The sequence below is a fragment of the Hippocampus comes genome, unplaced genomic scaffold (genome assembly GCF_001891065.2).
Source record: "Hippocampus comes isolate QL1 unplaced genomic scaffold, H_comes_QL1_v1.1 scaffold255, whole genome shotgun sequence".
Taxonomy (NCBI): Eukaryota; Metazoa; Chordata; class Actinopteri; order Syngnathiformes; family Syngnathidae; genus Hippocampus; species Hippocampus comes.
In genome coordinates this window covers 939,007-966,739 of record NW_017806034.1, presented here as the reverse complement: position 1 = coordinate 966,739, position 27,733 = coordinate 939,007, and the positions used below count along the sequence as shown (strand labels likewise).

Here is a 27,733-nt window from a genome sequence, read left to right as displayed (position 1 = left end):
TCGAAAAAGAAGACATTTCTCCTAAACAATAATGACTTTGATACAACGACAATTTTTCGGAAAAAAAAAAGATCAGACTTGAAAAATCACCTTTCTTTGGAAAAAAAAAACTTTTCCCTTGAAGATGTAATTTAAATAGGTCTTTATTCTCAAAAAAATTACAACTTTAATTGTATGCATTTATTTAATGTTATCCTTTTTGCGTGAGCTTAATTGTCCTCTGTAACAACGCACTGGGGCTTCACTCGGGAAAGAAAGAGGGGGAACAACATAACCCAAAAACAATGTGAATTAAAAAAAGAAAGAAAACCCTTACTTTTGAATTTATTAAATAAACCTTTGTGATGACTTGTGTTTAGATGCTGCTTTTTGCTGAGCGTCGCATTAGCAGCTGTCCCCTCTCATAAGCACATGAGGACCATCGGACACATCCAAAGCAGTCAAAAGGAGCACATAAGACGCACAAAACGGCCACGGTGGCTATAAATAGTCGTCATGATGGGTAAAAACACACGTAGCTTTACAGATTAAGCCTTAGCGGGCCTTAAAAAGCGTGGACTGGATCATCGGCGTCCGTTCCTTTTCCTTTCCTTTGTGACACAACAAGTATACAGCTTTAAGTTAACCATAAAAAACAATTGGCCTCCACAGATGTCCAGTTAAATACATCTACAGTACACGCTTGCACGCCTTGGCTTTTTTTTTTTTTGTTTGTTTATTTCCCCCCTCCTCTACGGTCACGTGAGCAGGAAGTGAGCGGCGTGCTGACAAATTTGGACAATTTCTGTACAAGGTAAAAGATGCACGACAAGAGTGAGGAGGATGTCAAGCTGCGAGCTGACAACTTTTGATTTGAATTTGAGATATGTGACGGGAACAACAGGAGGCAGACACTCTCACTTTCAACTCCCTTATTGGAGGGAGGAGGCTTTCGCAAAGAAAGAAAACAATTTATCAAAGGAGCCAGGTGAGGCAGGAGAAAGGATGAGGCGGAGGAAGGGAGGAAGAAAATAAGAAATGGACAAAGGATGGCAGTGAGGTGATGGATATAGGAAAGAAGGGATCGGGAAGGAAGAGAGGGAGGATGGATAGTATGAAAAAGAGGAAGGTGGAAATGTAGGTAAGGAGGGTGGGAAGGAGGTAGTGAGTTAGGTAGGTAGGTAGGGAGGGAGGTAGGTATGAAGGCAGGCAGGGAGGAATGGATGGGATGAAGGCAAGATGATAAAACGAGGGAAACATGGATGTAAGGAAGGATGGATGGATGCTAGAAAAGGAAGACTAAAAGGAAGCAAGGATGAAAGGCAGAAAAGTATGTTCAGCAGGGGAAGGAAAGGAGGTCAGGATGGAAAAGCTGTAAATGTAAAAAGATGAAACCCTTTTGAAGTGTCTACCATCCATTCCGCCCACCTTGGATAAGTATATACAGTATCTATATTTATATGTTATATTGATGATGTCATCCTGAAAAAAAATCTACGTTGACAAACGGGTGTGCGGCTAATGTGTAATTGTACAATGTACAGCGTTGACTTTTGCCTACAAAGCTATGTCTGGCTGGCCATAGGATCTCTCCTTTTTGTTTTTTTTTACCTTTTATTATTTCTTACATTAGTGTTACATTCAGCTTGGGGGCATGGGGGGGCAGCAGTGCACAACTCAACTACTCACACGACGACCACGATGACAGACGTGTGCCACAAAAAAATAAAAATAAAATAAATTTAAACTAGAAAAAAAGGAAAAAAGGAAAGCTACACATTCAAGTCGCGTGCAGTTTTTGCTGGCCAAGGCTGCTGCGGCTGTTCAAGACTGGTTGTTTGGATATCGATGTTATTCATAATTTTTTTTTTTTTTTTTTTAAGTAGCTTGTGTTGTAAACTCAATCTGTCATCTTTTTGTTTTTGTGGTGACGGGGATGTAAGCGGGTCAGAGCTATACAGCCGAGAATATTTATATATATTTATAATCCGCACACTCACTCCTGGGTGGCTGGGAAGCAGTAATGGAATGATGGGCCAACATGGGCCGCTAGTGGGCGCAGAGGGAGGGGACAGGAGTCGGATGATATTGGCTTCTTCTGTGGTGTCGTCCGTCGTCTTGCTTGTTTCAGCTAAACACAGGAAGGAAGACAAGAGGAATGAATACACCAATATGGATGATATCAGCATCACTTACGACGCTGGGGGGAAAAAAAAACCCTCTAAGTCAATAAAAACTAACAAATATACTTAAAGAGCTAATAAGAACAAACTCAATTTTAAAAACTAAACTCAAAACAAAATACAAACCATCATGAAAACTCCCAAACTATTATAGCCCTGCTAGTGACTGCTGCACAATTTGAATAGACATCAGTAGACGTACTTCTTGTCCGTCTTGGTAGAGGCGGAGCTGCCGCCCCTGATGGACACTGTCTGGCTGTTCTGGTAGAAACCTCCCCCACTGCGATTGATGTTGGGGTGGGTGGGGGACGCCACCGGCTGTTGTCCAGGTCGGATGGGCTTAGCTGCGACGGTGCGAGAGGAAGACGACAACAACCAAGAAATGGTTAGATTGGGTGGTATATACAATTTAAGCAAAAAATTCAGGAACTATCACTCATGTGCCATTTTATCAGTCCAGTATATTTAATTAAAAAAAAAAAAGGCTGGTTAACGAGTCTCCATTTTGAGGTCCATCTTAAATTGTAACTATTTGAAACATTTTTTTGCATACTTTCTTTTGCACTTGTGGAAACTTTGAAGCTTACATTTTAATAGTAAAATGATTATTCATTCAGCACTTGATGATTAAGTTGGACTTTATTTTTCATATACTTATTTAATATTACCACGGTAACATTTTATTTTGAATCTTATTGTTTTTGTTTTTTAAGAGAGTACTTTTAATTATCCTTTTAAAATCCATTTGTTTAATGACACAAATAATTTTGGGGCTTTTTGCTCGCTAAAGCATTTTGAAGTTTATGTACATATCACTACTATTTTTTTTGCACTTTGATTTACATCCTATGTTGTTTTTTAAATTATATTTTGGGGCTTGTTCTGCTTTTTTAAAAAACTACTATTAATATTGAATAGAATTTTTTTGCTCTGTCTTCTTTCATTACACTAATATTTTGAGGGCTTTTCCAAAAAAGGAATCCATTTTATGCAAATATTTGACAAAATTGTTTTTGCTTGGCTGCGCTTGTTGAAAGATTGCATTTTCCCACTGACCAATCTGCGCGGAGTGTCCCCGCCTGGCCATGTTCTTGGCCCTGACAGCCTCTTTGATGCGGTCCACCTCCTGCTGGTAGCGCTTGCGGTCGCGGGCGGCGTTTTCCTTTGCCTCCTTCAGTGCAGACTCCAGCGCTTTGACCCGCTCAGCCGTAGCACGAAGGCGCTTCTCCAGTTTCGGAAGCTCACATCGAAGATCTGCATTGTCACGCACAAGCTGGCAGCGAAAAAGACAACCATAGCTAAATTATGCTACTGTGCTTGAGTGGACGGTGGACGTGACATTTCAAACCTCCTACCTGTTTGTGAACCTTGGTGAGCTGCTCAAGATTGTTCTCAAGAAAGGATATTTTTTGCTTCTGAGCCGCGCTGCCCCCAGTGTCGTCTGAGTCCATCTCGGCACTCTGCACAAAAAAAACAACAGTGTTAGCATTGGCATGCAAACACGGAAGGTGGGATTGAGCAACAGAGCCATTCTCGTGTCACCGTCTTTTGGCTGACTTGGTCTGTGTTCATATTTTCTGTGGGTAGATAAGGATGCTAAGTGCCCCAGCATGCTAACATGCAGAATGGCCCATAACGCTAACATTGTTATGCTAACATTGTTATGCTAACATATTGCAAGACTGGAACTGGAGTACAAAAGGCACTGCGACAGATCCATATGGAATTTACTTTATGCCTTGTGGTTGGGTACCATTTCAAATGCTAACATTGTAGCAGGCAGAATCCTGTACAAAAAAAAACAGACTAAAAAGGATTTGATATCATATAGTTCTAGCAAAGTGGGTTTTCAAACAGTCAATAAAATACTAACATCCCGAGAGTGGGTATGCTAAACAGGAACTAGGGGACAGAAATCTGTGTGGCAGATCACGAATTTTACATTTTGACCTTTCCTTGGGCACTACACAGTAAGAGAGTACAGAATGGAAATGAGATGCAGACCATAAAGGATTTTATAACACGCTCTGTACTTGGGTACTATTTCTACTCAAATGCTAACATAGTGGCAGATATCCTGTTCGCATAGACTCAGTATTTGTTTCACCTTTTTTACACGTGTGGCTAAGTCCTGGACAAAGAGCTTCCTCAGGTTGTGCAGAGTCTGCAGCTCCTTTGCCTTGAAGGACAAGTGGGAAAAGAAAACATGAGGAAGGATCGATGCCTTTGAAAAAAGTGAGACGGGCTATGAATAAGAACTCACCACTGTCTCCTCCAGACCCTTCAGGTCCTGCCTGGCCTGCTCCCGCCTGTCCTGCATTACCCTGGATGGACAGAGGATAACGGACAGTGTTAATGCTTCTCAATTTTTGTTCAATATCAGTCATATAAAATGTAAAGTAACTTGCCTCTCGCATTCTAAAAAGCGAGAATTTTATTTTTTTTTTCTGGTCAAAGAGGAGAGCCTACTCGTTCTTTTGGTAAGTCTGGTGCTTATATTGTCACAGAACACAACATTGTGTGGTCAAAATGCCATATGATAGCTGGCAACATGACGATATATGCCTCAAAACAGCTGGTAGTGATTTTATTTAATTCTCTTTGTTGGTTGTATTTTGTCAGTTTTACAGTCAACTAAAACCGGGCCATACGTGAGCTCGTGCAGCTTGCGGCTCTTGTCCTGGTCGGTGGACTTGAGCTTCTCGTGCTCCACTCGTAGCCTCTCCTGTTCCAGCATGATCTTCTGGTTCAGGCTGGAAAATATGACATTATGAAAAAGTACCGTATCTCCTAAAGGAGGCTTAGCGATGGCGTGGGGCTGTCTTACTCCTGCAGCTCTGTAATGAGCTTCTCCTTGTTGTCCAGCTCGTCCCTCAGGCTGCTGATCTGTTTCTGGTGAGCCTCGCGGTGAGAGTGGATCTGTTTCTCCACGGCTTCCTGTGACACAACAAATGTTACGTTTGGGGGGGGCAAGGGGGGTAATTGGAGAGATCGCAGATGATTGACAAGAGCTGAGTCACACACCTTGACTTCATTCGCTGTCTGTATCTCATTCTCCTTTTCCATGGCATGGACTTTCTCTGCAAAACACAAGAGCAGATATATCACTACGACAAGAAACCTGAATAGCCGGCATCTCCTTGACATGTGATTGACATTAGTAATTACTTTTAAATAATTTGTGATGTGTTATGAGTTCACGTTTCTTCTATTTTTTGCCTTTCTGCAGAAGCTTGAGTCTTTTTATACACAGAGATTCAGAAAAAAAAAAGCTGCATGGCTGTGTAATTAATCTCAGGATTCCTTCTATCATAGTGCAGCGATATGCTTTCAATAGTTGACGGACAAGGTTTTGTTTGACTTCCTCTTCCTAGAATGCTTTGAAATGGTGCATCAAGCTTCAATTATTTCAAACTTCTCAGCGGTTTCGACTGTAGCACGGTTCTGTGGTGTGACCGGACATACCCTGAGCGCTGATCTTGACCAGCTCCTCGTTGAGCGAGTCTACATTCTCCTCCAGCTGCCTCTTCTTGTGCTCCACATTCTGCAGGTACTCCGTCAGGGACTTGATCTTTGCCTCATGCTGCAAAACGAGGAAAATTGAGTTATTTGATGAGGTTCTCGCGTCGAGTGGCTGGCGGAGGGGGTACGTGCCTGCGAGATTCGCAGCTGGCAGGCGGCCAGCTCTTTCTCGTTCTCGTCGATCTTCTTGTTGCTCTCCGACTGGGTGCCCTCCAGCTGCTTGCAGCGCTTCACCATGCTCTTCACCTCCGACTTCATCTTGCTGATGTAAAGACGGGCCACAGTGAACTCCTCGTCGATCAGACCGCTGCCGCTCTCATGCTGCTACAGACAAGAGGGAATCCGATGAAGTGGGAAGACCCACAAAGATTGACATTTTGTCTCTCCCGCTGGTCCTCACCTTGATGTCATTGCTGCCCACAGCGATGCCGATTTCAGCCAAGTCTTTGAGAAGTGATGACATCATCTCCGTCACCCTCTTCTTTTGGTGGTTGGACATCTCCTTCAGCTTCTGCAGCTCGGAGTCCAACGATGACAGGATGGACTGCAGAGAAGATGACAAAGACTTCACTGACAACTCTGGGGCTCCTCGGTTAAAAGTGACATCTTGTGGAAAATGTACCTTTTATGTTTGGGTACAAATATTTATTTGTGTGTCTGTGTAATGCCTGTACAGCCATTAAGTGTGAAATTACACAGCCAAGTAAACTTTGTTATCTGCCCATTTATGAAATCAAGAACATAATCAAAAACAAAAGGACCTTGTCAAAAAATAAATCAATAAAATACAAAATTAAGCCAAAAAACATTCCACAACCAACAACAAAATAAAAATAAAACTCAAGAACTATGTCAAAAACCACGTCAAATAACAATCAAAAGCCATGCCAAGAACCTCGCCAAAAGCCAAATCGGGAACCACCCAAGTACCATGTTTAAAAACCAAATCAAATACAGAATCCAACCCAAAAACAGTCAAGGATCAATTAAGAACCTAGACAAAAAACAATTATCTGCCACACCAAAAAACAAGTCAAGAATCCTGTCAAGAAACAGGTGAAAAAAAGAACAGAATAACTCAAAAAGTGAAGTATCAAATCAAGAATCAAGTCAAGTACCACGTCATAAAACATGTCATGTCTGGTCATTTCATGTGCCACATTGCTAAACTAATTGACAAGTTTAATCGGGTGGCTCGGTGCTGAAATGCTGCATGCACCAATGATAATGCAATGCAAATCTTGGCCGCTTAATTTCTGACTGTGCGTCTGCTTATGTGAGTATAGATGGATGAATAAATCAACCGTTTGCAAGAATTTTTTTTTTTTTGCATAGAAATTACACCTCGGACCTGTTTAAACTGTAAACAAAAATGCTAAATATGCCTCCTTTCAAGGTTAAAGTGGTCGAGTTCATGTTTTCAGGTATCCCCCCCCTCACCGATTTCTGGCTGAGCTCCTCGCTGATAACTTCAAACTCCTTGGTCTTGTCCTCCACCTCCTGGCTCTTCTGGTCGTAGTTGACAGCCAGTTCTTCCAGGGCCTGCAACACCTCCTTCACCTCCTCCTTAGAGGCTTCATTTTCAGCCTGCAGGCGGTTGAGCTCAGCCTGGAGGTTCTCATGATCGCGGCGTGAGGATACCAGCAGCTGGCCGAAGATATAGTTGAGTTTTTTAAAAAAGTTGGGCGTAAGATGGCAAGACGGGAGAAAAAAAAAAACAGCTTGGAAATTTAGGACTGACCTCCTCCTGGTCCAGCATCTGCTGCTTCAGCTTCTCAGCCAGCTGGCTCTGCTGGTTGATCTCTTCATCCTGCACAGAAACAGACGTGTCATGGCATTAGTATTCGTGGCACGGCATTGGCACTGCGGCCGAGGTGTGCAGTGCGAGACAGCTGAGAAATTCATACTGTAGAACAAGTATTTCAGTTATTCGGTGGCAGTTGGTCAATAGAGGGCACTGCCCTATCACTGAAAGTGGGCATCACATTACTTTCCGTGGAGATGAAAAATTACATTTAAAAAAATATTTTGAAATGAGCAAGATCAATTCTGTGTGCTTGACGATACGTGATTTTGTTTTCTGATTCCCTGATGTATTTCTGGTTTGAGGCACACAATTCTTGACCCATTAACGCTCATTAAAAGTTTTTCATGTGCAGTGGGTACTCTTCAATGCAATAGAAAGGACCAAGGTAGGGCTTTCATTCAAGCGCCGCGAGCCAAGACGTGGCAGCTCACGATCTAGATACACACAGCAAGTGCAATGGTGGTATGGTCTAATAATTACACACACCCAAGTCTGATTTGAATAAAAAGGTTAAAAAAAAAAAGAACATTTCAAACCTAAATTGTACCCAACAAACAAAAACATACCATTATAGTGCGCAGGCTATTGACATTTTATAACGGGGGTAGGTAGTGTCCCAAATGTTATGGAAAAGCTGGTTTACGGCGTCAACATTAACGTAGCTACATGCAAAGTAGGGTTTAGATTTTTTGGGACAGGATGGGTGATAAGATATCCCAGGTTTTTAAATGCACACATTTAAGCTCTTTACCTTGTCGTCCAGTTGCTTATAGAGCTTGGACAGCTCCGCCTCGCACTTGTCCTTCTCCACGTCAGTGAGGCGCACGCCAGGCACGTTGGGCGTGGACGCCGACTTGTCGTTGAGGATGTTGTCAAGGGCCAAAACCTCAGCATTGGCCTTCTCCTTGTCGAACTGCTCCTCTACCGGCACGCTCTCGCCTTGGACATGTAAATTTAGAGATGTTAGCACACTCTCGGGGGTAATGACTGTAATGATTTAAGGAGATGAACTCATAATGATTGAGAAATCATCACGTTCCATTCATCTCACCATTTCTCCAGCGATTGAGCTCATTCTCCAGCCAAGTGACGGTGTTCCTCAGGGTCTTGTTCTTTTCCTTCTCACGCTCGTATTTCTGCTTCCATTGTTCTGCTGTCAGCTCAACGTTCACAGTCACTGTGTTCTTGATGGTCTTTGCTCTGTACAGGGGAAACAGACAAAATCAATTTCCATTTAGAAATGATTCATTTTCAAGGCAATTTTTAGTTGGCTTTTTTTTTCCTGCGTACCTTTGTCCGAACATGAGGGTTGATTTGGTTTCAGCCTCGTTGTAGGAAGAGGGTGAGCAGCAGATGACGATGGTGGTGCGACAATTGCCGCCCAGTGAATCCTGAAGGATACGTGTCATCTTGCTGTCTCGGTATGGGATGTATGCCTTGATAAAAAGCACATGTCAATAGAACAAGTTTAATAAATGGATTCACTGCAAGGCTAACTTTGCTAGCCATCATATGCTTTGTCACTTGGGTCATGTAAAATTTTACATAAAAAAGATTTACTTTTATACGCATTTTATTTAAAAAATGTTACCTCGTCCATCATTAACATTTAGAGTGGTTCACCTTTGTTTTATTTGCTTCTTTGCAACAACAAAAATGGTAAGGCAAAAAAAGAAATAAGACCCAAGACCAAGGACTCAATTTGAGCAAGGGAAACCCCTGTTAAGAACTTTAATATGTTAATTGTAACATTGCTTGTGTAGTCAATGCTTTTATGAATGCAAAAGTTTGGCCTCTGGTACAAATTAATCCAAATATAATTGATCTCAATGGCAAAGTTGGATTTGCGGCCAACCTTGGTGTTAACCTCTGGATGCACAATATTCACTTCTGTGCTTCATATTGTGTGTATAAATCATTTCATCTCAGAACAAAAGAGACAATTTCTGAAATAATCTTTTTTTTTAATGCTAATGTGTGTCAGGGGGCAGTAGATCTATTTACTCTGCCAATTATCTCATATTTGCTTATGCAGCAGGACAGCTGCAGGGTCAGGAAGAGGTGAAGGACAGCGAAGACTACCTATGCTGCTGAGGTGCACAAAAGTAAAGTGAAGCATCACATTTCCCATTGGCTTCCGTGTGTGTTGACATGTTATATGATCTGGTGGTTGAAAGGCATTATTCGTGTTCAACCGATAACACACCACACTCGTTTGTACGATGACTGACGGAGTAACCTGCGGACGTGAACAACAAGTGTCACAAACAAACACTGATCAAAGTGGAAAGGTGAAACGAAAGGAAACCGATTGCTTGGAGGAGTGTTTTGGTTATTTTTAAAGCCTAAATGAGGGGGTGTAGAATACTGCTAGTTTAAAAAAATGCGACAACCTTGATTAAATAAATATCAATTTACAACAGAAACTCCAAATAAATCTCACTAACTTGCAGGCATAATCCAATTGCTTTTGAAATTGTATTACTTAAAGGGATATCAAGTAATTGCGTTTCCAATAATAAGGTCATCTGAAATTAAATTCTTTGTGACTCCTGGAGAGCAGTGCTGTCACTATTGAGTATTTTTAGAATCAATTTATCAGCTAAAATGTATTTTGCCATAAAATCTATTGTAAAATAGCTTTTGCCTCGATAACAATGAGCATCAATTAATTGCAGATTTTTGCCACTTTCGGGCCCAGCACTTCTTACCATGCATATAGCAGGTGTCTACTAAATAGCTCAACTTGGGCTAGGAAATACCCATGTTACAGTTATGACATCTATCTTATCAATGGCTATGAAATGAAGGTACATACCGTTCCCTCAGCCAGAGCTGAGATGACGTTCCCCAGGGATGACAGCGACTTGTTGATATTCTTGGCTTCGTCCAGCACAGCTCCCTCCGCTCCTGTTTTGCTGACCTGATGATAAACTCGCATTAGCCAAACACGCCAACACTGGAGTCGCTCTAGGCTCACTTGGGCTAGCTGCGCCGCACACCTTTTCGCTACCGGCCAGATCAACCAGGTAGAGTTTCCCGCTAAGCTTCTGCTCCGTTTGGGTGTTCTCCTGCTTGACGTTGATCAGGAAGATGCTGTGACTCCTGGAGCTGTGCTCGTTCATGTCTGGGGAGGAGAAACGTCCGGTTCAGTCTCAGCGCCTCAAACATGCAGTTTATGTGGTAGAGGACATGATATCTTACTTGTGACTGCTACGTGTCTGTTGGATTTGCCTTCGTCGATGGTGTCCATGACCTCGTCCGGACTGCATACAAAGCGCTCGGTGCAACCCTGAGGACACAAGACCATGTGCGATTAGTTGCATGCTCTTGGCGAGTTTAGCAACTGGTGTGGTGTGTCTCACCTTCACATAAGGTACTCTGTTTTTGTCTTCGTGCACTGACAGATTGGTCTTTGACACTGGAAAAAAAGTCAGTCAAAAACAACTTTAACAAGCTTTTGGCAGCTCATTTTCAAAATCATTTTGTCCCACGTTTTGGTCATGTTGGCTTACGAATGGGTATTTAATTTTTTTGGTAAGTTACTTTCTAAGGGAGTGTGGAGAGGAGGGTGCACTGTAGGGCCGCAACCATAATTTGAATAACTCAAATAACTGGATTACAAAAAAATTCAAGGCAAAATCTCTGCATCGAAGCTTCGTAGGGATGATTGGATTAGGAGCCAGCCAACTCGACACTCATTTACGGACACCCACGTCACTCACTAGGCCAGGGCCTGCCTTTAAAAGCCATACGCACTCCAAAGTCACAGATACCAGAGTAGAAAGTGATGCTATATTTTTTAAAATCGAAAATAAATTTGGGATGTGTGTGCGCGCCTGTCTGTCGGCATGTCAAGGGTGTGTGTGTGGCTCAGGTTTTGATCCTGTTATCGTCATAAACAAATGCTTTTTTAAAATGCCCTTTTTTAGGGGATGCACCATCTCTGATGATGACAGAAGACTTTTGAGGCATGTGAGGGATGCGCTCACAAATATCCGACTGTGCCTTTCATTTTGTGTGTGCTTCGCTTTGCAATCACATGGAAAAAAATAAGAAAGCCGGAGTGGAATTGTCTGCAAAGTCTGCCCTACTTACCATCCAACAGGTCCCGGATCTTATCTAAGTAAATTTCAAAATAGGAAACCTGCAAAGAGAAGAAGATAATGAGTATAAACCTCATATCAGCCAGCATCCAAGTAGCTGGTCTGGTAACTTGCTTTGATATGAAACTCCAGGTTCTCGTCCATGGAGTAGATGTAGTTGAAGATGTCTTGCACTATCCTGGGGATGATTCCCATAGAGTCTGTGTCGTGGAGATTCCCCTGAGGATACAGCACAAGTTAACAGCAGAAAAAAAATGCGGAAGTTTATTTATACACTTGTTTCTTTGACGCGCACCTCCATGGTGTGGGTTTTCCCAGAGGACGTCTGGCCGTATGCAAAAATCGTTCCGTTGTATCCCTCAAGAACATCTACAAAACAACACAACGCATTGTTTTTAGACCTACTTCTTTGTATGTTTTATTATTTGTGGCTTACCTTTCACAATCTTTTGGGCGCAGGCATTGTACACTTGCTCTTGACTCGTGCTGGACTGAAAGACTCGGTCGAACATGTACGGTTTGCTCTGGAAGACAACACACAGGGAACCTGTAAAGACTACGCAGGCACTGAATGCCTCACTCAGAATTATCCACGAGGACAGCTCCCCAAAAATGAGCAGCCACTGGATGAAAGAAGCACTCAATTGTGTCATCTTTTGAACAATCCCAATTGCATGTCGCAACGATGCTCACGTCGTATGTAGGATTGTAACTTCAAACTGATTGTTACATTACAAGGTCAATAATTCCTAATTGGTCCATTTCTTAGTAATTCACTGTTTTATTTTATTCTTCATTTGTTGTGCAGGAGAATAACACTGTTTGAAAGGAATGAATAAACTCTTGAATTGCTACTAATGTTGAATAATTATCGTTGTTGTCGGTAGCAGTGCTTTAAAACTGGCAATTTAAAAGCAACGGGGGAAAGAAATGGTTGCCGGACCACGAACAGCATGTACTTGCCTCAACCGCTCCGTAACACAAATAAGGTTGGGGACAACTGAGCGATCACAGTGATCTCATAGTATGAGATCACTGTCTGAAGTAAACCATGAATGACCATGTCAGGAAGGCAGTCTAGTCTGTAAGTAAATCACGAGTCGAGGATGTGAATGTCAGCACTGAAAGCAGAAACCAAATTGGACCGATGCACTCTGGTCAAAACGGGGAAGCTACCTTATCCATTATCCTTTGAATTATTCATGTTTGGATGTGAAACGTCAATACAATGCTTTGATGACCGTGAGCTTCGTGTAAACATGTAGTTCTACCTTGCTACTATTGTTCCAAGCCAACGCGCTGCTCCTGAGCACTCATTATTTCTTGAAAGCCATAATTACATTCGGCTACAAGCCGTCAGCAGTAATTGCTTTCAATAGTGCAGGGAGGGAGAGGGGACGTCAGTGTCAGGTGTTAAAAACTTAACACGGCTGTCCCGGCATGAAGGAATTATTTGACACACAAGCTCTGTCCCACAGTCATCCTCCTCCCAGCACAGGCATGATATACCACCGAACTACAAGCTTTAGCGTAAAACAGGTTTAATAATTTGCTATTGAATAGTCTTATTTGTTTCACTGCACACTTCGCTGTTCAGCGACGTCAACATGGCTTCTATATGTTGTAAATCGCACCGAGGCTTTTTGTATTCCAGAAACACATTTAGCCAGCGCACAATGTCTTTGATTGGCACCACGCCTCATATAATCTCCGGGAAACAGGCGCTCGCATGTCAAGCGCCGCTCGTCTGGTTAATAGGCTGATCATTCACTTCCTTGCGTGTAAACCTGCCAGTTGGCAAGGTGCGACACCACTATCGGCCACGGCAGAAGTCGGAGGCAAACAATAGTGCGGCACCCATTTTGTCAACTCCTCATTGTCAACGTGGCCACCGGCCTTATTACCTAAATTTGCGTCTAATGGGATTACATGCTGAAAATGAAAACAAAATTACAGTGACAAGGAGGAGCGGGAGGACGCTCACGTGAAAGGACTTCCTGATGACTTTGCTGGTGAGTGTTCACGTTGCACAATGGCAAGAAATCTCACTGGACTTTGTTGCTAGGCAGAACGCAACACGATAGCTCAGCTCCTCACAATGGTCTCACCTGGATGGCGCACCCACACGTACAACTTCCCACTTTCTTTCCTTCGTGCGGCTAACACAGTATTAACTAGGGCTGTAACGATACACCAGTTCAGATTCAAATTATATTTGTGACTCTTGGTCCAATACATCATTCCATGTTTTTGGAATAAAATAACTGCTTCACTGGCAAAAGTTGCCCATTCTGCCTGCCATATTACAGCATTTTGACTGATCTTATAAGTCCCACAGAATATTGTGTTTCGGACAAAAGCCTCGACTATGGCTGAAGCATTCAGGTTTTTTGGTTGCAATTTTGTGATCGCCAAAGCTGTATTTAAAACATTCTTACCCGAGGTCGCTGTTTGGAACCAGCATGCTGCTCATGAAAAGGTCATGCAAACAAATCAGCTGCAAGCTGGTTTAAAAAAAAAAAAAAAAAAAAAAAAGCTTAAACAAGGCGACGTTTGGCCATTTATTTCAAGAACATGACCGAAGAGACCGTAATGCCAAGTGTGGACACTCTTCTTTACTTCCAGAAATAAGACTTTGCGTCACATTTTCCAAGAGCGAGCTGACTTAAAAGTAATACAGCACTCCTGCACATCCTCCATTGAAACACCGCACAATAACCAGCCATCTCTGCCAGGGTGACTGATTTAGCATCTGACTTGACTGCATGCAGCTGTGACTGGTCAAAGGAGCTCAAGTGTGTTATACTCGTCAAAGTCACCACTCCAGCAAACACACACCACTTGCTCCAGTCACAAAGCACGCAGCACTTTTGACACTATGGCGGGCTGTCAGCAGCTGAGCCGGGCCGGGTCAGGTCGGCCTGGGCCGTGTTTGAAGGGGAGCAGATCGCAAGACTGTTATTAGTCAGATGCCTCAAGTCGGCCTTGACGAAAGTCTTCAAATCACAAGTGCGGTTAAGTCTGCACCCCACCCCACAACGCACACACAAATACATATTCAATGTTGTGAGGCTTTGATTTTATGTCTATCATTCCAGAGCATTTAAGAAGAAGGTGAGCAATTTACGAGCAGCAAAGTCCAAAAGAGCAATCAAGGCACTCAATGTTTAACCACCATTTGATAAAATGAGCCAATGCCAAAAGTTAACAGAACACAACGTTGAGAAAATAAAATCTACACCTTTAAGTCAAAATGTTATTTTCTTGCTTTTGTCTGAAAACCATGGACAGATCCAAGGCCAACACTCATGAGAAATTTACACTTGAATCCAAGGTGCATTAGATTGAAAGGTAAATATATGATCCAGTGTCACGGGACGTGACAGAGCCTGGGTCAAAAAGACACTTGCAACGATCAACATCGTAATCTTTGTTATTGTACAAAATTGTGACTGAAATATGATCGAGGGGTGTGTCACAAAACATTCAACTGAAACAACGGCAGAATTTTAGTCACATTATAACAATTTATCTTTATGAGACAAAACTGCCCAGATTTGTTCAACTTGCAGGTGAATGCCAATGTCCCGTGACAGGGCTCTGCGTCTTAAAAAGAGTATTCCGAAGATTTCACAGTTAATATTTATCAATGTCACCTTTATAAATATTGATATTATGAGCAAACTCCCAAGAAGGTGTCATAATAAAATGAATCAAAGACAGTGGATTTTAGTTGGATTCAAACATGAGCCAAAACAATCACCAAGGTCCGTTCAATTTACAGCCCCTGAGCCGCATTGTGACTCACCATTAACAAAATTATTTTTTACCCTGTCAAAGCTAACAAAACTATTCACACACGCAAAAAAAATACCTTTATAAATATTGATATTATGAGCAAACTCCCAAGAAGGTGTCATAATAAAATGAATCAAAGACAGTGGATTTTAGTTGGATTCAAACATGAGCCATAACAATCACCAAGGTCCGTTCAATTTACAGCCCCTGAGCCGCATTGTGACTCACCATTAACAAAATTGTTATTTTTTACCCTGTCAAAGCGAACAAAACTATTCACACACGCAAAAAATATTTATATTCATGCCATTCCACATACATATTTTTGTGCTCTTTCTGTGACCCTGTCTTACCCCTGTCAACCAAAAAGTGTGAGAGAAAACAGGGGAGTAAACATCTCACAATGATGCTGGCAAGTGTCCAGACTGCAAGTGGCAGCGGATGAAGTTAACAACTCATCAGCAGCTAATGGTTCAACATTAAAGTTCCATTAATGCCTCTTTTCCATTGGACCGGTTCCATTGTGTGCGGTCACTTTTTCGAGGCCGAGTGGTGACAACGGCACCACCGTTCCTCGGAACCTCCTCCAACCAGGTTCTAGAAGGCAGGCTAAGGAGGGCCGTGACATTACCACATTGTCCAATTGAGCTTATTCAGATCGCCACAAAACCAGTCTTGACCACTCGTGCAATCTTGCGACAGAAACCTGCACATTTTCACTGATCCCACCACAATTGATTGGCGCCGGTTGCACTGGAAAAGCAACAGAGGCCAGGCCAGGGCAAAGTAGGACCAGGCTGTTTTGGAACCTGTAATGGAAAAGTATCTTGAATGCTCACCTAAAGATAGAGAGTCCCTTGCAACACTTGTTGGGATTGAATCTTATAATGCAGTGGTCCCCAAGCACAGGGTCCGCAGACCGGTACCGGGCCTCGGCCCATTTGGGACCGCGCCGCACAGAGACAGACCTGCGAGCTGTGAGCAAATTTACTCCATCAGACATGGCGGAAACATGCGTGACTCTAGCCACTCGGAGTCCCCTTTCAAACGTCAGTTTGCAAGTTATATAAATAAACAGAATCTGTCAAAAAATGAAAGAAGAAGCAGTAAACATAGTAATATCAACGAGCCTCTTTTCAACGTACCCAGTTTACGTTTTCACCCCTATAATATTCACCTTTCACAGTCCCGATTTCACGGAGCTCATTTTCAAGGCTGAAATTGTCTCAAATTTTCGAAAGGGAGTCTCCCAAATGAAGCTCAACCGACACTATAATTAGGCAAAGTCAATTATTTCAACAATCATGCGTAATGGCAACAAAATCATGGCAGAGTACGAGGCCAACAGATTGAAAGATGATCGTAATCGGCTTCGGGGCGCAGCACATCCTGAACTGGAGAAGGCACTTTTCAAATGGTGAGGAGCAATCATTTTTCGATCAGCGGCCCTCTTCTGACAGAAAAGGCAATGGAGCAGCATGTACTTTCTCAACTGATCTGTGACACAAAAAAGGTTGGGGACCCCTGTTATATGGTGCGAAAGAAGTACCACAATGCCTATCTGTCAAAAATGAAATGGTACCATGTATTTTTTCAAAGTACTTTGGTGCACTTCAGCAAAAAAGATGTGGAGTGCATGCTTCAAGCTGTTAATTATTCACTGGTGTACAATACGATCAATCGACAACTAATCCATTATCAAATGAATTGATAATCATTTTCAGACGTTGTTTAATGTACAATAATAATAATAAATAGTTGCAGATTTCTGTTATCCTCCACAAAAGCAAACTGATTTCGAATCAAGATAAGATTTGCAAATACCTGCTTTTACTTTGGAAAATATTGATCAACATGTTTGCCCATTTTCTCACATGTTTGGAAGCAAACCAATAACGGAGTCATAATCATGTTTGTGCATTTTCTTCAATTTTATGTCAGCTTTTAAAGATACAGATTGAAATACATTTTATCCGATTCATTGAATAATCAATTAAATAATAAACAATCAATTATTAAAAATAATTATTTGCAGCGCTAGTGTACAGTATGTGCGTGTGTGCTGCAGTAGATTTTTGCTTTCTTAATGCAGCCTTTAGGGCCCCTCACAAATCAGTGTGACAAGCAGAGGTACAACACTTGGAAAATTGAATAAAAACGGCTAAAAGAAAAGCAGTAATTGGTATTTTTTTCAAACTGTAACACACGCCAGCGCCCTGGTATCTCTAGTGCGCTGTTTTCCAAAATCAAATAATCTGTCATCCACTTATTTGTAAGGGTAATGATGTGAGATGAGACGATATTATATTGTTTTAGGGCAGTGGGTATCATGGGAGATAATCAGGTGTGCCATTGGGAAATTGTCCAAATTCACTTAACTAAAAACTAAGATTGCCTTAATATAACTTTTAGAGCAAGACTGAAAAAAGTAAAAAAAAAAAAAGGAAAGACACCAGAGAGGTTTCACTAAAAACATTAAAGAGAATCAAAGACAGTGGATGTTAGCTGCATTTCAACATCATAATTTAGCTACCTGTATTTGAGCCGAAACAATCACCAGGGTGTGTTCCATTTACATACCATTGGATCCTGGTATCATTGTTGACATTTATCAATACCGTAGCCTTTTTAAATTCTACAGTACTGTGAGCCACATGCGTGAAATATTTTACAAAAAAATGGAATTAACCCAACGATCGTATTTTTGTTGGATTGCAGCATTTTCTACGGAAATGCGACATATAAATCGCTAAAGGTGGGTTGGATTTGCAGGTATGGATATGATTCAGCGTCACGTGATAGGGGACCTACGTCAAAAAGGAGACAATTCCACAGACGTCATTGGCTACGATAGACCAATATTGTCGGCTTTTCTCCTTACCATTAAAAGAAACACACACACAGAATGGGTGAATTTCACCAAGCATTTTCGTTACGTGAAGTAGCTGGGTCAGCTAAGTGCTAAGTAAGCTTTTCATTAAATAACTGCTAAGACCGGTCAAGCTTAGCCCAAAGGCCGGCTGGTAGATAACTGTTGGCCACTCTCAAATCAAAGCTCAGACCTTGACCATTAATAATGGCTTAGTATTTAGTATTAACCACCATTTTTATATTTATTATGCGAAAATAAATATGTTCCAAACGTGCTGCACGCTAGATGGCTAACGTGGCTAACTGGCACTGTCTTGGGAGGCTTTGTTGATTGACAGCTGGTTAGCTGTGGCCGAGGCTAACTTAGTTAACTGGGCTGACATTTAGGGTGACACCAAGCCCAAAATGTGGACCGGATATCGGATAATACATTTCGAATCCCGGTGACAGCTCACCGGACACCGGTTGCTTCTTCCCAAGCAGCGGAGAGGGTGAACCCTTCGTGCTAACAAGCTAAGGGCGCTAACTTACCGTAAAGCTACAAGACAATTAAAATGGCGCATCGCTGACTTGAGCTCAGGAGCCCCGGTTAATGGAGTAAATAATCATCGCCTTGGACGGCGTTTGACTCACCGAGATAATAACGGTGTCTTCCCCTTGGAACTTGGGAATGTATCGGTCTCCTCGAGTAACCTCGGAGCTATTGAGAGGCCTAAAACGGCACATCACTTTGATGGTGCACTCCGCCGGGTCGGCCATCTTCCACCAGCGCGGTGCTCGCCTTTAAACGTCGGGGGGAATTGAAGGCTCAAATGCAACAGAAATAATTTGAAAAGGTCTATCCTGAGCAAAAATCGAGGCCTGGCCAGCCCCCCCTTCTCGGTTCGATGGGAAAAGGGTGATAGCGCGTCGGGCCTTGGAGACAAGCGGGCTTGTTTTCGCTCTCATTCAGTCCCCCCGACTGTTAGGAAGCCATGACACCGGTGGATGAGTCCTGGCTGCTGGCTGCTGCTGCCTGGCCACCGCCCCCGCCCTGCTCGTGTGCATCGCCATGACGTCACTCCCTCCTGGCAATACTTGGACTGGATTGTTGGGGTGGGAGAAAAAATCTATTTTGCCCCATGGATGGAATAATTTACTTGAAAAACGTTACAATTATACTACAAATTTCATAAAAATATAATGAATCAAATATACCAATTACATGAAAATAATATATTAACATATACATTTTTAAACATGAATGACAAATATATGCATAAAATATCAACAATAATACAAATTAATTAATAGAAAACCTAAAAATAAATATTCAAATAAATGTTACATTTAAAATATTTAATAATTTTATAGAAAAGGAATAAAATATATGCATCCTATGAAAAGCATCAGTTATTTCAAGTTATTTTGTTACATTAAAGGGAAAGTCAACCCAAAATTTGTCTTTACAAGAATATGTTTACGGGATTCAGATAACCACTGCATATGTGGAATATGAGTAAAACCTTCAAATCCACTAGTTTCGTCCATCTGTTGTGGCACATTTTGCCACTTACTGCTGACTGAAAATGACATCACAGTTTAAGCCACAGAGTGTGAAGAAATGGCCGCCCCCAGGAGTTGGCTAAAAACGGGTAGATTTTGCTGTTTAACGCCTATACCTCAAACACAAAATGCAGTGTTTGGACTAGTGAAGGTGCATAAAACATATTGTCAAGAAAATTTGGGGATTGGCGTCTCCTTTAAATTGACAAAACTCTTACAAAGGCAAAAAAATTAGTGTCAAGACAATATCATAAGTGAATTTTATTATTCATAAATTCAGCCAGTCCATTTAGTTTTCAGGGCATTTAAAAAATATATATTTTCCAATAATTTCTATTATATTGACATAACCCCCTTATTATTCACTGTACATACTTATGACTTATTTGCATAGGCAGACTTGAAGATTAATCTTAATCCGAATGTAGTTGATGAATACATGATACGAGATATAAATGTACCCCAGATTACTAAAATGTCAGAACATTATTTCTATTTTTAAATAAATTGAAAGAAGGAAGTGAAATAGCAGGAATACTGGTGTTATTGTGTAGAGCAAAGAGGATATTTCCCATGCACTGTGACTCAGCTGTCTTTAGGAGCCACAGCCAAAAAATTCACCAGGCAACATAGCAAGGGAGGCCTCTATCCATTTTTTTTTTTAAACCACGCCCCGAGAGATCATTTTCTTCTTGGGAAAGACCAGTTCGACCAGGCTCATTTGTGCTCTTGCCTCAAGGGTGTGTCGAATGTTGCTAGTGCTTGTGTGTCAGATCCCAACTTGCAAACACAACCATACATAATAGTCATGGTCTTTATATTCAATTTGAATGTAATCTACGTAGATGTTCGCAGCAACATTCAATCATATTTAATCTGGAGCTGATCCATTAGTGTAAGGGCACCTAAAAAATGCCACTGACAATCAATACAATACAATACAAACATTTTTCCATGAGTGTTTATTATATGACAGCACCGTAAGTTTATGGAGAATGAGTGTGTGAGTGTGTGTTTGTACATGTCTATGTTTTTTGTCCATCACTTCTTCTGGAAAAATCCCATAATGGAAGCTTGTTTTGTCGCTTTGTTCTCTGTAGTTTTCTTTTGACTCTTCTTCTCGTTGCTTGCTGACGTTTTTGTTTTGGCCTGATTTTTTGTCGGCGCTTGCTTGGTGGCGCTTTCGTCTTCCGAGTACGACTCACTCTCGTAGCCTTTCTCCGTCACTGCAACCACACAAGGAAATCAGAAATATAAACCGGGGAGAAAGTTGACATTTGTAATTTGCTTACCGATGCAATCTTCTTCATCCACGAAGGTTCGAGATTTCAGGACACGTCTGCGCTTGCGTATTTTAGTCGTCTCAGAAAGTCCCGGCTGTAATGAAAGAAACATTTTTTTCATTATCTGAATTATTTACAAGTGAGGCATAAAAGGTATTGTCATATTTACATGTGAAGCAGGTTCCATGGTGGGAGCTGGTGAGGTTTCTCTCATAGCCACTGGTGGCGGTGAATCTGGAATGACTGCAGACATTTATTTTTACTGGGATATTTATGGGTTTTGATCATACAGAAAAGATAAAAAGATACATTTATATATCACCTTGGTGGTACGCAGCTACAATTTGACCAGATGGGCACACGCAATTTGTTGTGAATATAAATCCCATTTTGTGTCAGAATATATACGAACATGTCCAAGATCAGTGAGTAAAAATTATATATAATAATAAAATGAAATAATAATAATAAAAAACACTATTTGCTGAAAAAATATATTGTTTCAAAAATATTTATATATTTAATTTTCAAGTTTTCATAAATTTTTATTCAATTACATTTAATGGTTACATACATACTCTTAGGTGTTACAGCTAACTTACTTCAGGGCCGTGTTGGAGCAAGAACCAAACAAGTCGAGTAGAAAACTTGGCTATAGGTTGCATTTGGCATCCATTTTATGTTATGCCGATGACAGCCACCTACAAGACTCGAATGGAACAGTTCGGCCCAATCAAGCAGAAGGGTAAAACGATTTTTTTTTACCATCTTCGTCTTCGCTGCTGTCTGGCACAGGCTTCTTGATCCTTCGCCGTTTCTTCTTCTCCATTTTGTCCTCCTCACTGTCAGAACTCTGAAGACGTTTGGTTTTGCTTCAGGAAGAAGAAGAAGAAGAAAAAACTTAATAGGCTGCAAGAGATCATAGCCGTAATATTTTAAAACACTTTGGTAATCTTTTTACTTGGTACACAATCTCATGATCATTAATCCTTCTGAAGTCTTGAAAGCGAGCACACATAAACCAGGAACAGTACGGACTGCATTTTCCTTGGTGGATGCAGCACTTCATCTCCAAGCGAAAAAGTTACACTTTAGTGTGCAGCTCTGTGTTGCGGCCCATGCAGCAGACAGCCAACAAAAATACTCCCCGCCAAGCATAACAATCTAAGCCATTGCTTGAAAGTGACTCTGGAGCGTCACCAAACGCTAGCTTCAAATTCATGATCAAATAAAGTGCGTGGGGGTGGTTACTCGGTAAATTAGCCCCGCTGTCACATCCTAATCTGGCTCTGTTCAGTGATTGAACAAAATGACGGAACCTCAAAAGTAGAACATAATTTGGCTAAATTTTGCATCGGATCTCATATCCCGTGTGTACCTAATTAATTGTCCGGTCATTGTACACTGTCACAAACCTTCTTGAGTCTTTCTTGTTGTACTTTGGCGGTTCCGTTGTGACCTTTTCTCCTTGCACTTTTTCCAGCTGTCGTGGTTCCGCCAACGAGGACTCCACTGCTACTTCTTCCTCCTCCTTCACAGGTTTCTCTTGTTTCTCTGAAATCCAGAGAATTTACTTTTCTTTTTACAACTATTTCACATCTGTTTACTTGTGTGGTAAACAAAACACTGTTCGAAATTTGAGCTGCTTCTTCTTTTTTTTTTTTTAATTGCATGGGATTCAATGTTCACTTACTCATGCTTTGATTGCCAAAGAAGTTCATCATGTGATTGAACTTTGCCGATGCTTTTCCTTTGGGGACATCCACCTAAAAATAAATAAGATATATGACAGACTTGCCATGTTCTTTAAATAAGGGATTGAAATTTAGGTATTTACAAAAAACAATATATCTTTGTTCATCTATCGATGCCAGTGACATATAGTGACAGGCAGAGCAAATAAACATGCTTCCACTAGATGGCAGAAGGTCCATAATTAACGACTGTAGCCACATGTTGCTATAGACAGAATACACATACATACACAGAATGAGCCATTACACATTCAAGAAGCAGGTCCATTTGTGAGGAAATTGGGACAAGATGGGTATATCTACCTTTTGTCACATTTTTGTTTGGCGGGGCGCCACGTAATTTCTCAAATGTAAAATCCGCCGCTGTTGTGCGGGGAGCTTGTGGGAGTGAACCCCCATATGTCCATATATGGTCAATTCCATATCCCCCCCCCCCCACACAAATCAATACTATTGGTTTGTCCTGATGTCATCTGTTATTTTCACACATCATTAACCAAATGAAAATTTGCCTGGGAACAAATCTTATTAAATCTCTTGAACTGCCTGGTAAGTGGGATGGGCAAAAGCCGCGCGGCATTATGTCAAGATTACAACTGACAGTCTGGATTTTTTTTTTTTTTTAAGGCAATAGCAAGTGAAATAGTTATGTAAGCTACAGTTGAATAAACTTGCTTTGTTAAAACTGCATACCTGGAATACTTCAGTGCAGAAGGTATTGGTCCAGCCACAAAGGTACATTTGCATGCAGATTCAATTCCACCAATTTCACTGCTTTATAAAGGTTTACTGGGTTTTTTTTTTTTTTTAAAGGCAATAGCAAGTGAAATAGTTACGTAAGCTACAGTTGAATAAACTTGCTTTGTTAAAACTGCATACCTGGAATACTTCAGTGCAGAAGGTATTGGTCCAGCCACAAAGGTACATTTGCATGCAGATTCAATTCCACCAATTTCACTGCTTTATAAAGGTTTACTGGGGGACAAACCTCAGCTGCTGCTTCCTGAGGCTCTGACTTCACCTCTTTGCCACCATCTTGGCTCTTAGCTACTGCAGCTTTTCCAGCGAACATCCCCATGATGCTTTTGGCCGGCCTGGCTTTGGAAGTGGTGTCTCCATTAGTGGAAGGCTTCTTGCTCTGTTGAGGCTCTAGAACAGGAGGAGGCGGAGCTTGCTGAGCGTTGCGTTCCACCGAGGACATGGGAACGGCACTGGAGCACCGTATGGCGCTATACCTGTGGATAAGCACAACACAAACTCATCACACATGCAAGTGATTTTTTTTTTTTCAGTTTAAAGGGTAAAAAATAGTGGCATTCAAGACAAAAAAGGTAAGTTAAAAAAAAAAGTTTAACTCTACAAGACTCATCTTTTGTGAGAGACACTCTATTTATTGTGGCGTTGTGGGAGACTGGTGAGCATGTTTGCCTTACAGTGCGGAGGTCGTGGGTTGGAATCCAGCTCCAGCCTCCCAAGGTGGAGTTTGTATGTTCTCCCTATGCATGCGTGGGTTTTATCCGGGTACTCTGATTTCCTTCCACATTCCAAAAATATGAATGATAGGTTAACCGAACACACATAATTGAGCACGAATGGTTGTTCGTCCATGTGTGTCCTGCGGTTGTCTGGCAGCAAGTGTATGCCGCCTACTGCCTGAAGACAGCTGGGAAAAGCTACAGGACGCCCACGATTCTGGTGAGGATAAGTTGCCTTGCGTATGAAATGTGCTATATCAATAAAACTGTCTTTCCTTGCCTGTGATACCCGAAGAAAATGTCACTAATTGTGGCATTTCAACAGGGGAGTGTATCAGATAAGGTGTAAAATTAAACATTTTGACCTTGATTTAAAAGAATCCTGATTTATTCTTGCACATTCTAATTTGTATTCCCATTAAAAAGAGTCTTTAGCGACCCTGCAAAGTGAGCTTTTGAGATCGACTTACTTGCTGCAGCTGAGGAGGTTGTCTTTGACGGCGTCGTAGTCGACAGCATAGAGCGGCCCGCTGTCTCTCAGCAGAGCTTTCTGGACGCTGTAAACGTGCACGCTTACGATCAAACTCATCTTGGACTTGAATTCTGCGAAAACAAACAAACAAACCAAAAAAAACAATGAGTGCACATTTTTATTTAACAAGATTCCTAAAATGTGGATAAAATGACACACCTTCCAGCTGTTCCTCACGCACCACTGACGCCTTATGACTCTGGAAAAGAAGCAATACTTGAGTAAATAATCAGAAATCGTTAAAAAATAAAACAAAACATAGGATTTGAGTTGTTTGAGCGCACCGTGTGACCATTGTCCACACACTTTCCCGAAACGAAGTAAGTTGCATGGAGCTGAGCTGAGCTCTCCTTCCTCTTGTGGTCCAGGTAGTGATAGAGCATTCTGGGTAGAGAAAAATAAAAATTATTGCTTTTGGGTTTTTCTTTCCCCATGTCATTTTATGGTTAAAGGGAGGGAAAAAGACTCACTGTTTAGCTGTGTTGACATGAACTCCAAGAGTGAGACTCAGCCATTTATATGTAACCTGTTCATAAGTAAACAGGCATTATTGTTATGAAACAATATAAAACATGGAAATACCACAATAATTGAGGGGACGTTTAAAACTAACATTTTCTCCATTTTGAGGCTAGTTTATTCCATTCAAAGTAGTTCTATCTTGCAAAACAGCAGTTACAAGCTGATGCATTGTTGGCATTTCGGGACATTTTATACCGATTCAACGTCTTTTCAGAGATAAAGCCAACGCCAAATTAAATTCCCAAAAAAACAATAAAACGTTGAACTTCAAGACAATTTGTGAACAGCACTCTGGGGCTTTGTTTTAAATCGCCGCTTTATTCATTCATGCATTCGTCTGCTACAATACAGTCAACGTTCAGTGTCATTTTCTACTGTTTTAATGTGTTTCCAAGGATGAAATCGAAGCCGAAATAAACCAAATAGCATGTAAAGCAATATGATATTGAGCAATGTGGGTTACTCGCCATGTGAACGGCATTATATCGAGATTTACTTTAATTGGTCAGTTTTGTCAGTGGACATTTGTCAGCTACGCGCCGAAGCTCAATTAGTTGAAAAGTTGCAACAATACAAAATAGGAACGTGACAGCAAGCAACACAAAATCGTTCTTACGATCTTGTCGTGGTCGTTGACGTACTCGTCGATGTTATCCAGATAAAGCTCGTCCATTTTGTTTAATAATTGCATTTAGGCCGCGTTTCGAAAGCGCGCGATGACGCGGGACGACGCTTCATTTACTTCCTGTACAGCGGATCACGTGTGCACGCATGCGCTCTTCTGACTTGCGCTGCACGTGTCTCGACTGACATTCGTCTCCTTAAATAAAGCATGCTGCAGGTGAACTATAAAAATGAAACACCTTGAAAATGGAGCATAAATACCAATAACGATGATGGTATGACAGAATAAGAATAAGGAAATTCCATCATCCAGGGTCCTAAAAAGGAGGGCGAAAATACGGAATATTAAATTTGAAATGATTTTGATTAATCATTCCAAATGTACTGTATATACATATGTATTTTAATGGTATTGCTTATATTCATTGATCTAAGTGAATTAAATTTAAATGCAGTACAGTAACTCTTTCTCATCATTGGCTCTCTCATTATTCGTTTTCAAGTAATTACGAAAATACAGAAAATAATAAGAATAAGAAAAATAATCAAAAAGAACATAGATAAGTAGATTAAAACAGATACTTTTATCATTAGGGAAAAAAATGCAAGAATTAAAATAATTTAGAAAATTGCCAGAGCCAGTCAATTAAAAGCTATACAAAAACAAAGATTTAAAAATAAAACAAATAAAATAACAAATGTCAATCCAGTTTTTGCTGTCCTATACAATATTAAACATTGACAGGGCATCTAACGTTCCTTTTTCAGCAGTACTCAATTTGCTGAAAATGTCCACACTACAAATGAATCCAATGTAGTTGGCTAGTAAAAAAGATGATAAATTGTCACAGTTTCCTCGGTTTTAAAAGCTCTCCGAGCAGCTGCTGGCATCATTTACAAGATCTACTCTGCTTGTTCATCATTTTCTGCATGTGTCTCACGCACATACAGTTAACTTGAAGCCAAACATTTTCTGGGCCATTTGCTCTTTCTCCACTGCTGCTTGCGAAAAAAAAATAGACAATTTGTAATTTAAAAAAATAAATACATCGGTCTCATCATCAGCTAATCGCAGTATAGCATTCAAACAATTGAAACCAGGCATTTTCCCTGGAACCAGGAACTTTTGGAGGACTGTGCTTCAGACACAAAATGGTACTTCAAAAGCTTGCAGTAAAAAGGCAAGAACAGAGACAGAAGGGCAACAATGTCATAGCTGGCAAAGTTATAGCACTTGACGAAAGAAGCCTTTCTACCTGAGACTCTAGAAGTTGTTGATACTTCTAGTTCCTGTGACAAAACTGTTCCAGTTAAGTATGTTCAAATCTACAGTTTCTGGACCTTTGGAAAGTACTACCTTCCTAGCTTGGTCTTCTTCCGGCCCCCAAAATTACCCTGAACTACATTTTGACAATAGTTCCCATCGTCCATGGTCTTTTATAAATTCCTAGCGCAAGGGCAAGGAACAATGTCAGTGGATGATTGGAAAACTCTGGAGAATTTTGTAAATCTTGACTTAAGGCGTATATCACGACATATGGTTAAAACACAGTGTGTAAAACTAACCTCTTTCCCTGCCTCATCCCTTGACATATGGATTTTGGTCTGTTTTACTGCCGTTTCTCCTCTCCTGCTTAGAGACTCATCTTAGTGGCAATGAGCAAAGTGAGGTTTTTGCTTTCAGGATTCTGCAATCAACTGATCGGTAGAATCACTTTCCCGGGTGCCTCTA

At 41.2% G+C, this 27,733-nt stretch overlaps 2 protein-coding genes across 4 annotated transcripts; both read right to left on the bottom strand.

Annotated features, from left to right (window-relative positions):
• Positions 1 to 702: 702 nt before the first annotated feature.
• On the bottom strand, positions 703 to 19,280 carry LOC109529499 (kinesin-1 heavy chain). Of its 3 annotated transcripts, none has more exons than XM_019892892.1 (26): positions 18,900 to 19,279; positions 12,034 to 12,121; positions 11,893 to 11,966; positions 11,712 to 11,816; positions 11,590 to 11,638; positions 10,857 to 10,912; positions 10,696 to 10,783; positions 10,494 to 10,618; positions 10,310 to 10,414; positions 8,782 to 8,927; positions 8,543 to 8,691; positions 8,243 to 8,430; positions 7,426 to 7,494; positions 7,125 to 7,331; positions 6,085 to 6,228; positions 5,817 to 6,008; positions 5,628 to 5,745; positions 5,187 to 5,242; positions 4,990 to 5,099; positions 4,814 to 4,915; positions 4,426 to 4,486; positions 4,270 to 4,341; positions 3,518 to 3,622; positions 3,219 to 3,435; positions 2,365 to 2,506; positions 703 to 2,110 (listed from the first exon to the last, which is right to left on the bottom strand). In XM_019892892.1, exons 1-26 carry the CDS (start codon positions 19,023 to 19,025, stop codon positions 2,107 to 2,109), a joined length of 2,898 nt encoding a protein of 965 aa, XP_019748451.1. In that variant the 5' UTR covers positions 19,026 to 19,279; the 3' UTR covers positions 703 to 2,106. The 3 variants fall into 3 exon arrangements, with proteins under 3 accessions (XP_019748451.1, XP_019748452.1, XP_019748450.1); XM_019892893.1 differs by having other exon boundaries at positions 5,817 to 6,005; XM_019892891.1 differs by having other exon boundaries at positions 4,990 to 5,242; positions 5,817 to 6,005; positions 18,900 to 19,280.
• A 1,476-nt stretch (positions 19,281 to 20,756) lies between these two features.
• Positions 20,757 to 26,140, bottom strand: pold3 (polymerase (DNA-directed), delta 3, accessory subunit). The gene is made up of 12 exons (XM_019892936.1): positions 25,994 to 26,140; positions 25,326 to 25,381; positions 25,140 to 25,239; positions 25,015 to 25,054; positions 24,794 to 24,926; positions 23,837 to 24,083; positions 22,788 to 22,860; positions 22,510 to 22,648; positions 21,860 to 21,966; positions 21,264 to 21,337; positions 21,104 to 21,188; positions 20,757 to 21,037 (listed from the first exon to the last, which is right to left on the bottom strand). Exons 1-12 carry the CDS (start codon positions 26,066 to 26,068, stop codon positions 20,853 to 20,855), a joined length of 1,314 nt encoding a protein of 437 aa, XP_019748495.1. The 5' UTR covers positions 26,069 to 26,140; the 3' UTR covers positions 20,757 to 20,852.
• Between the last annotated feature and the right edge of the window lie 1,593 nt (positions 26,141 to 27,733).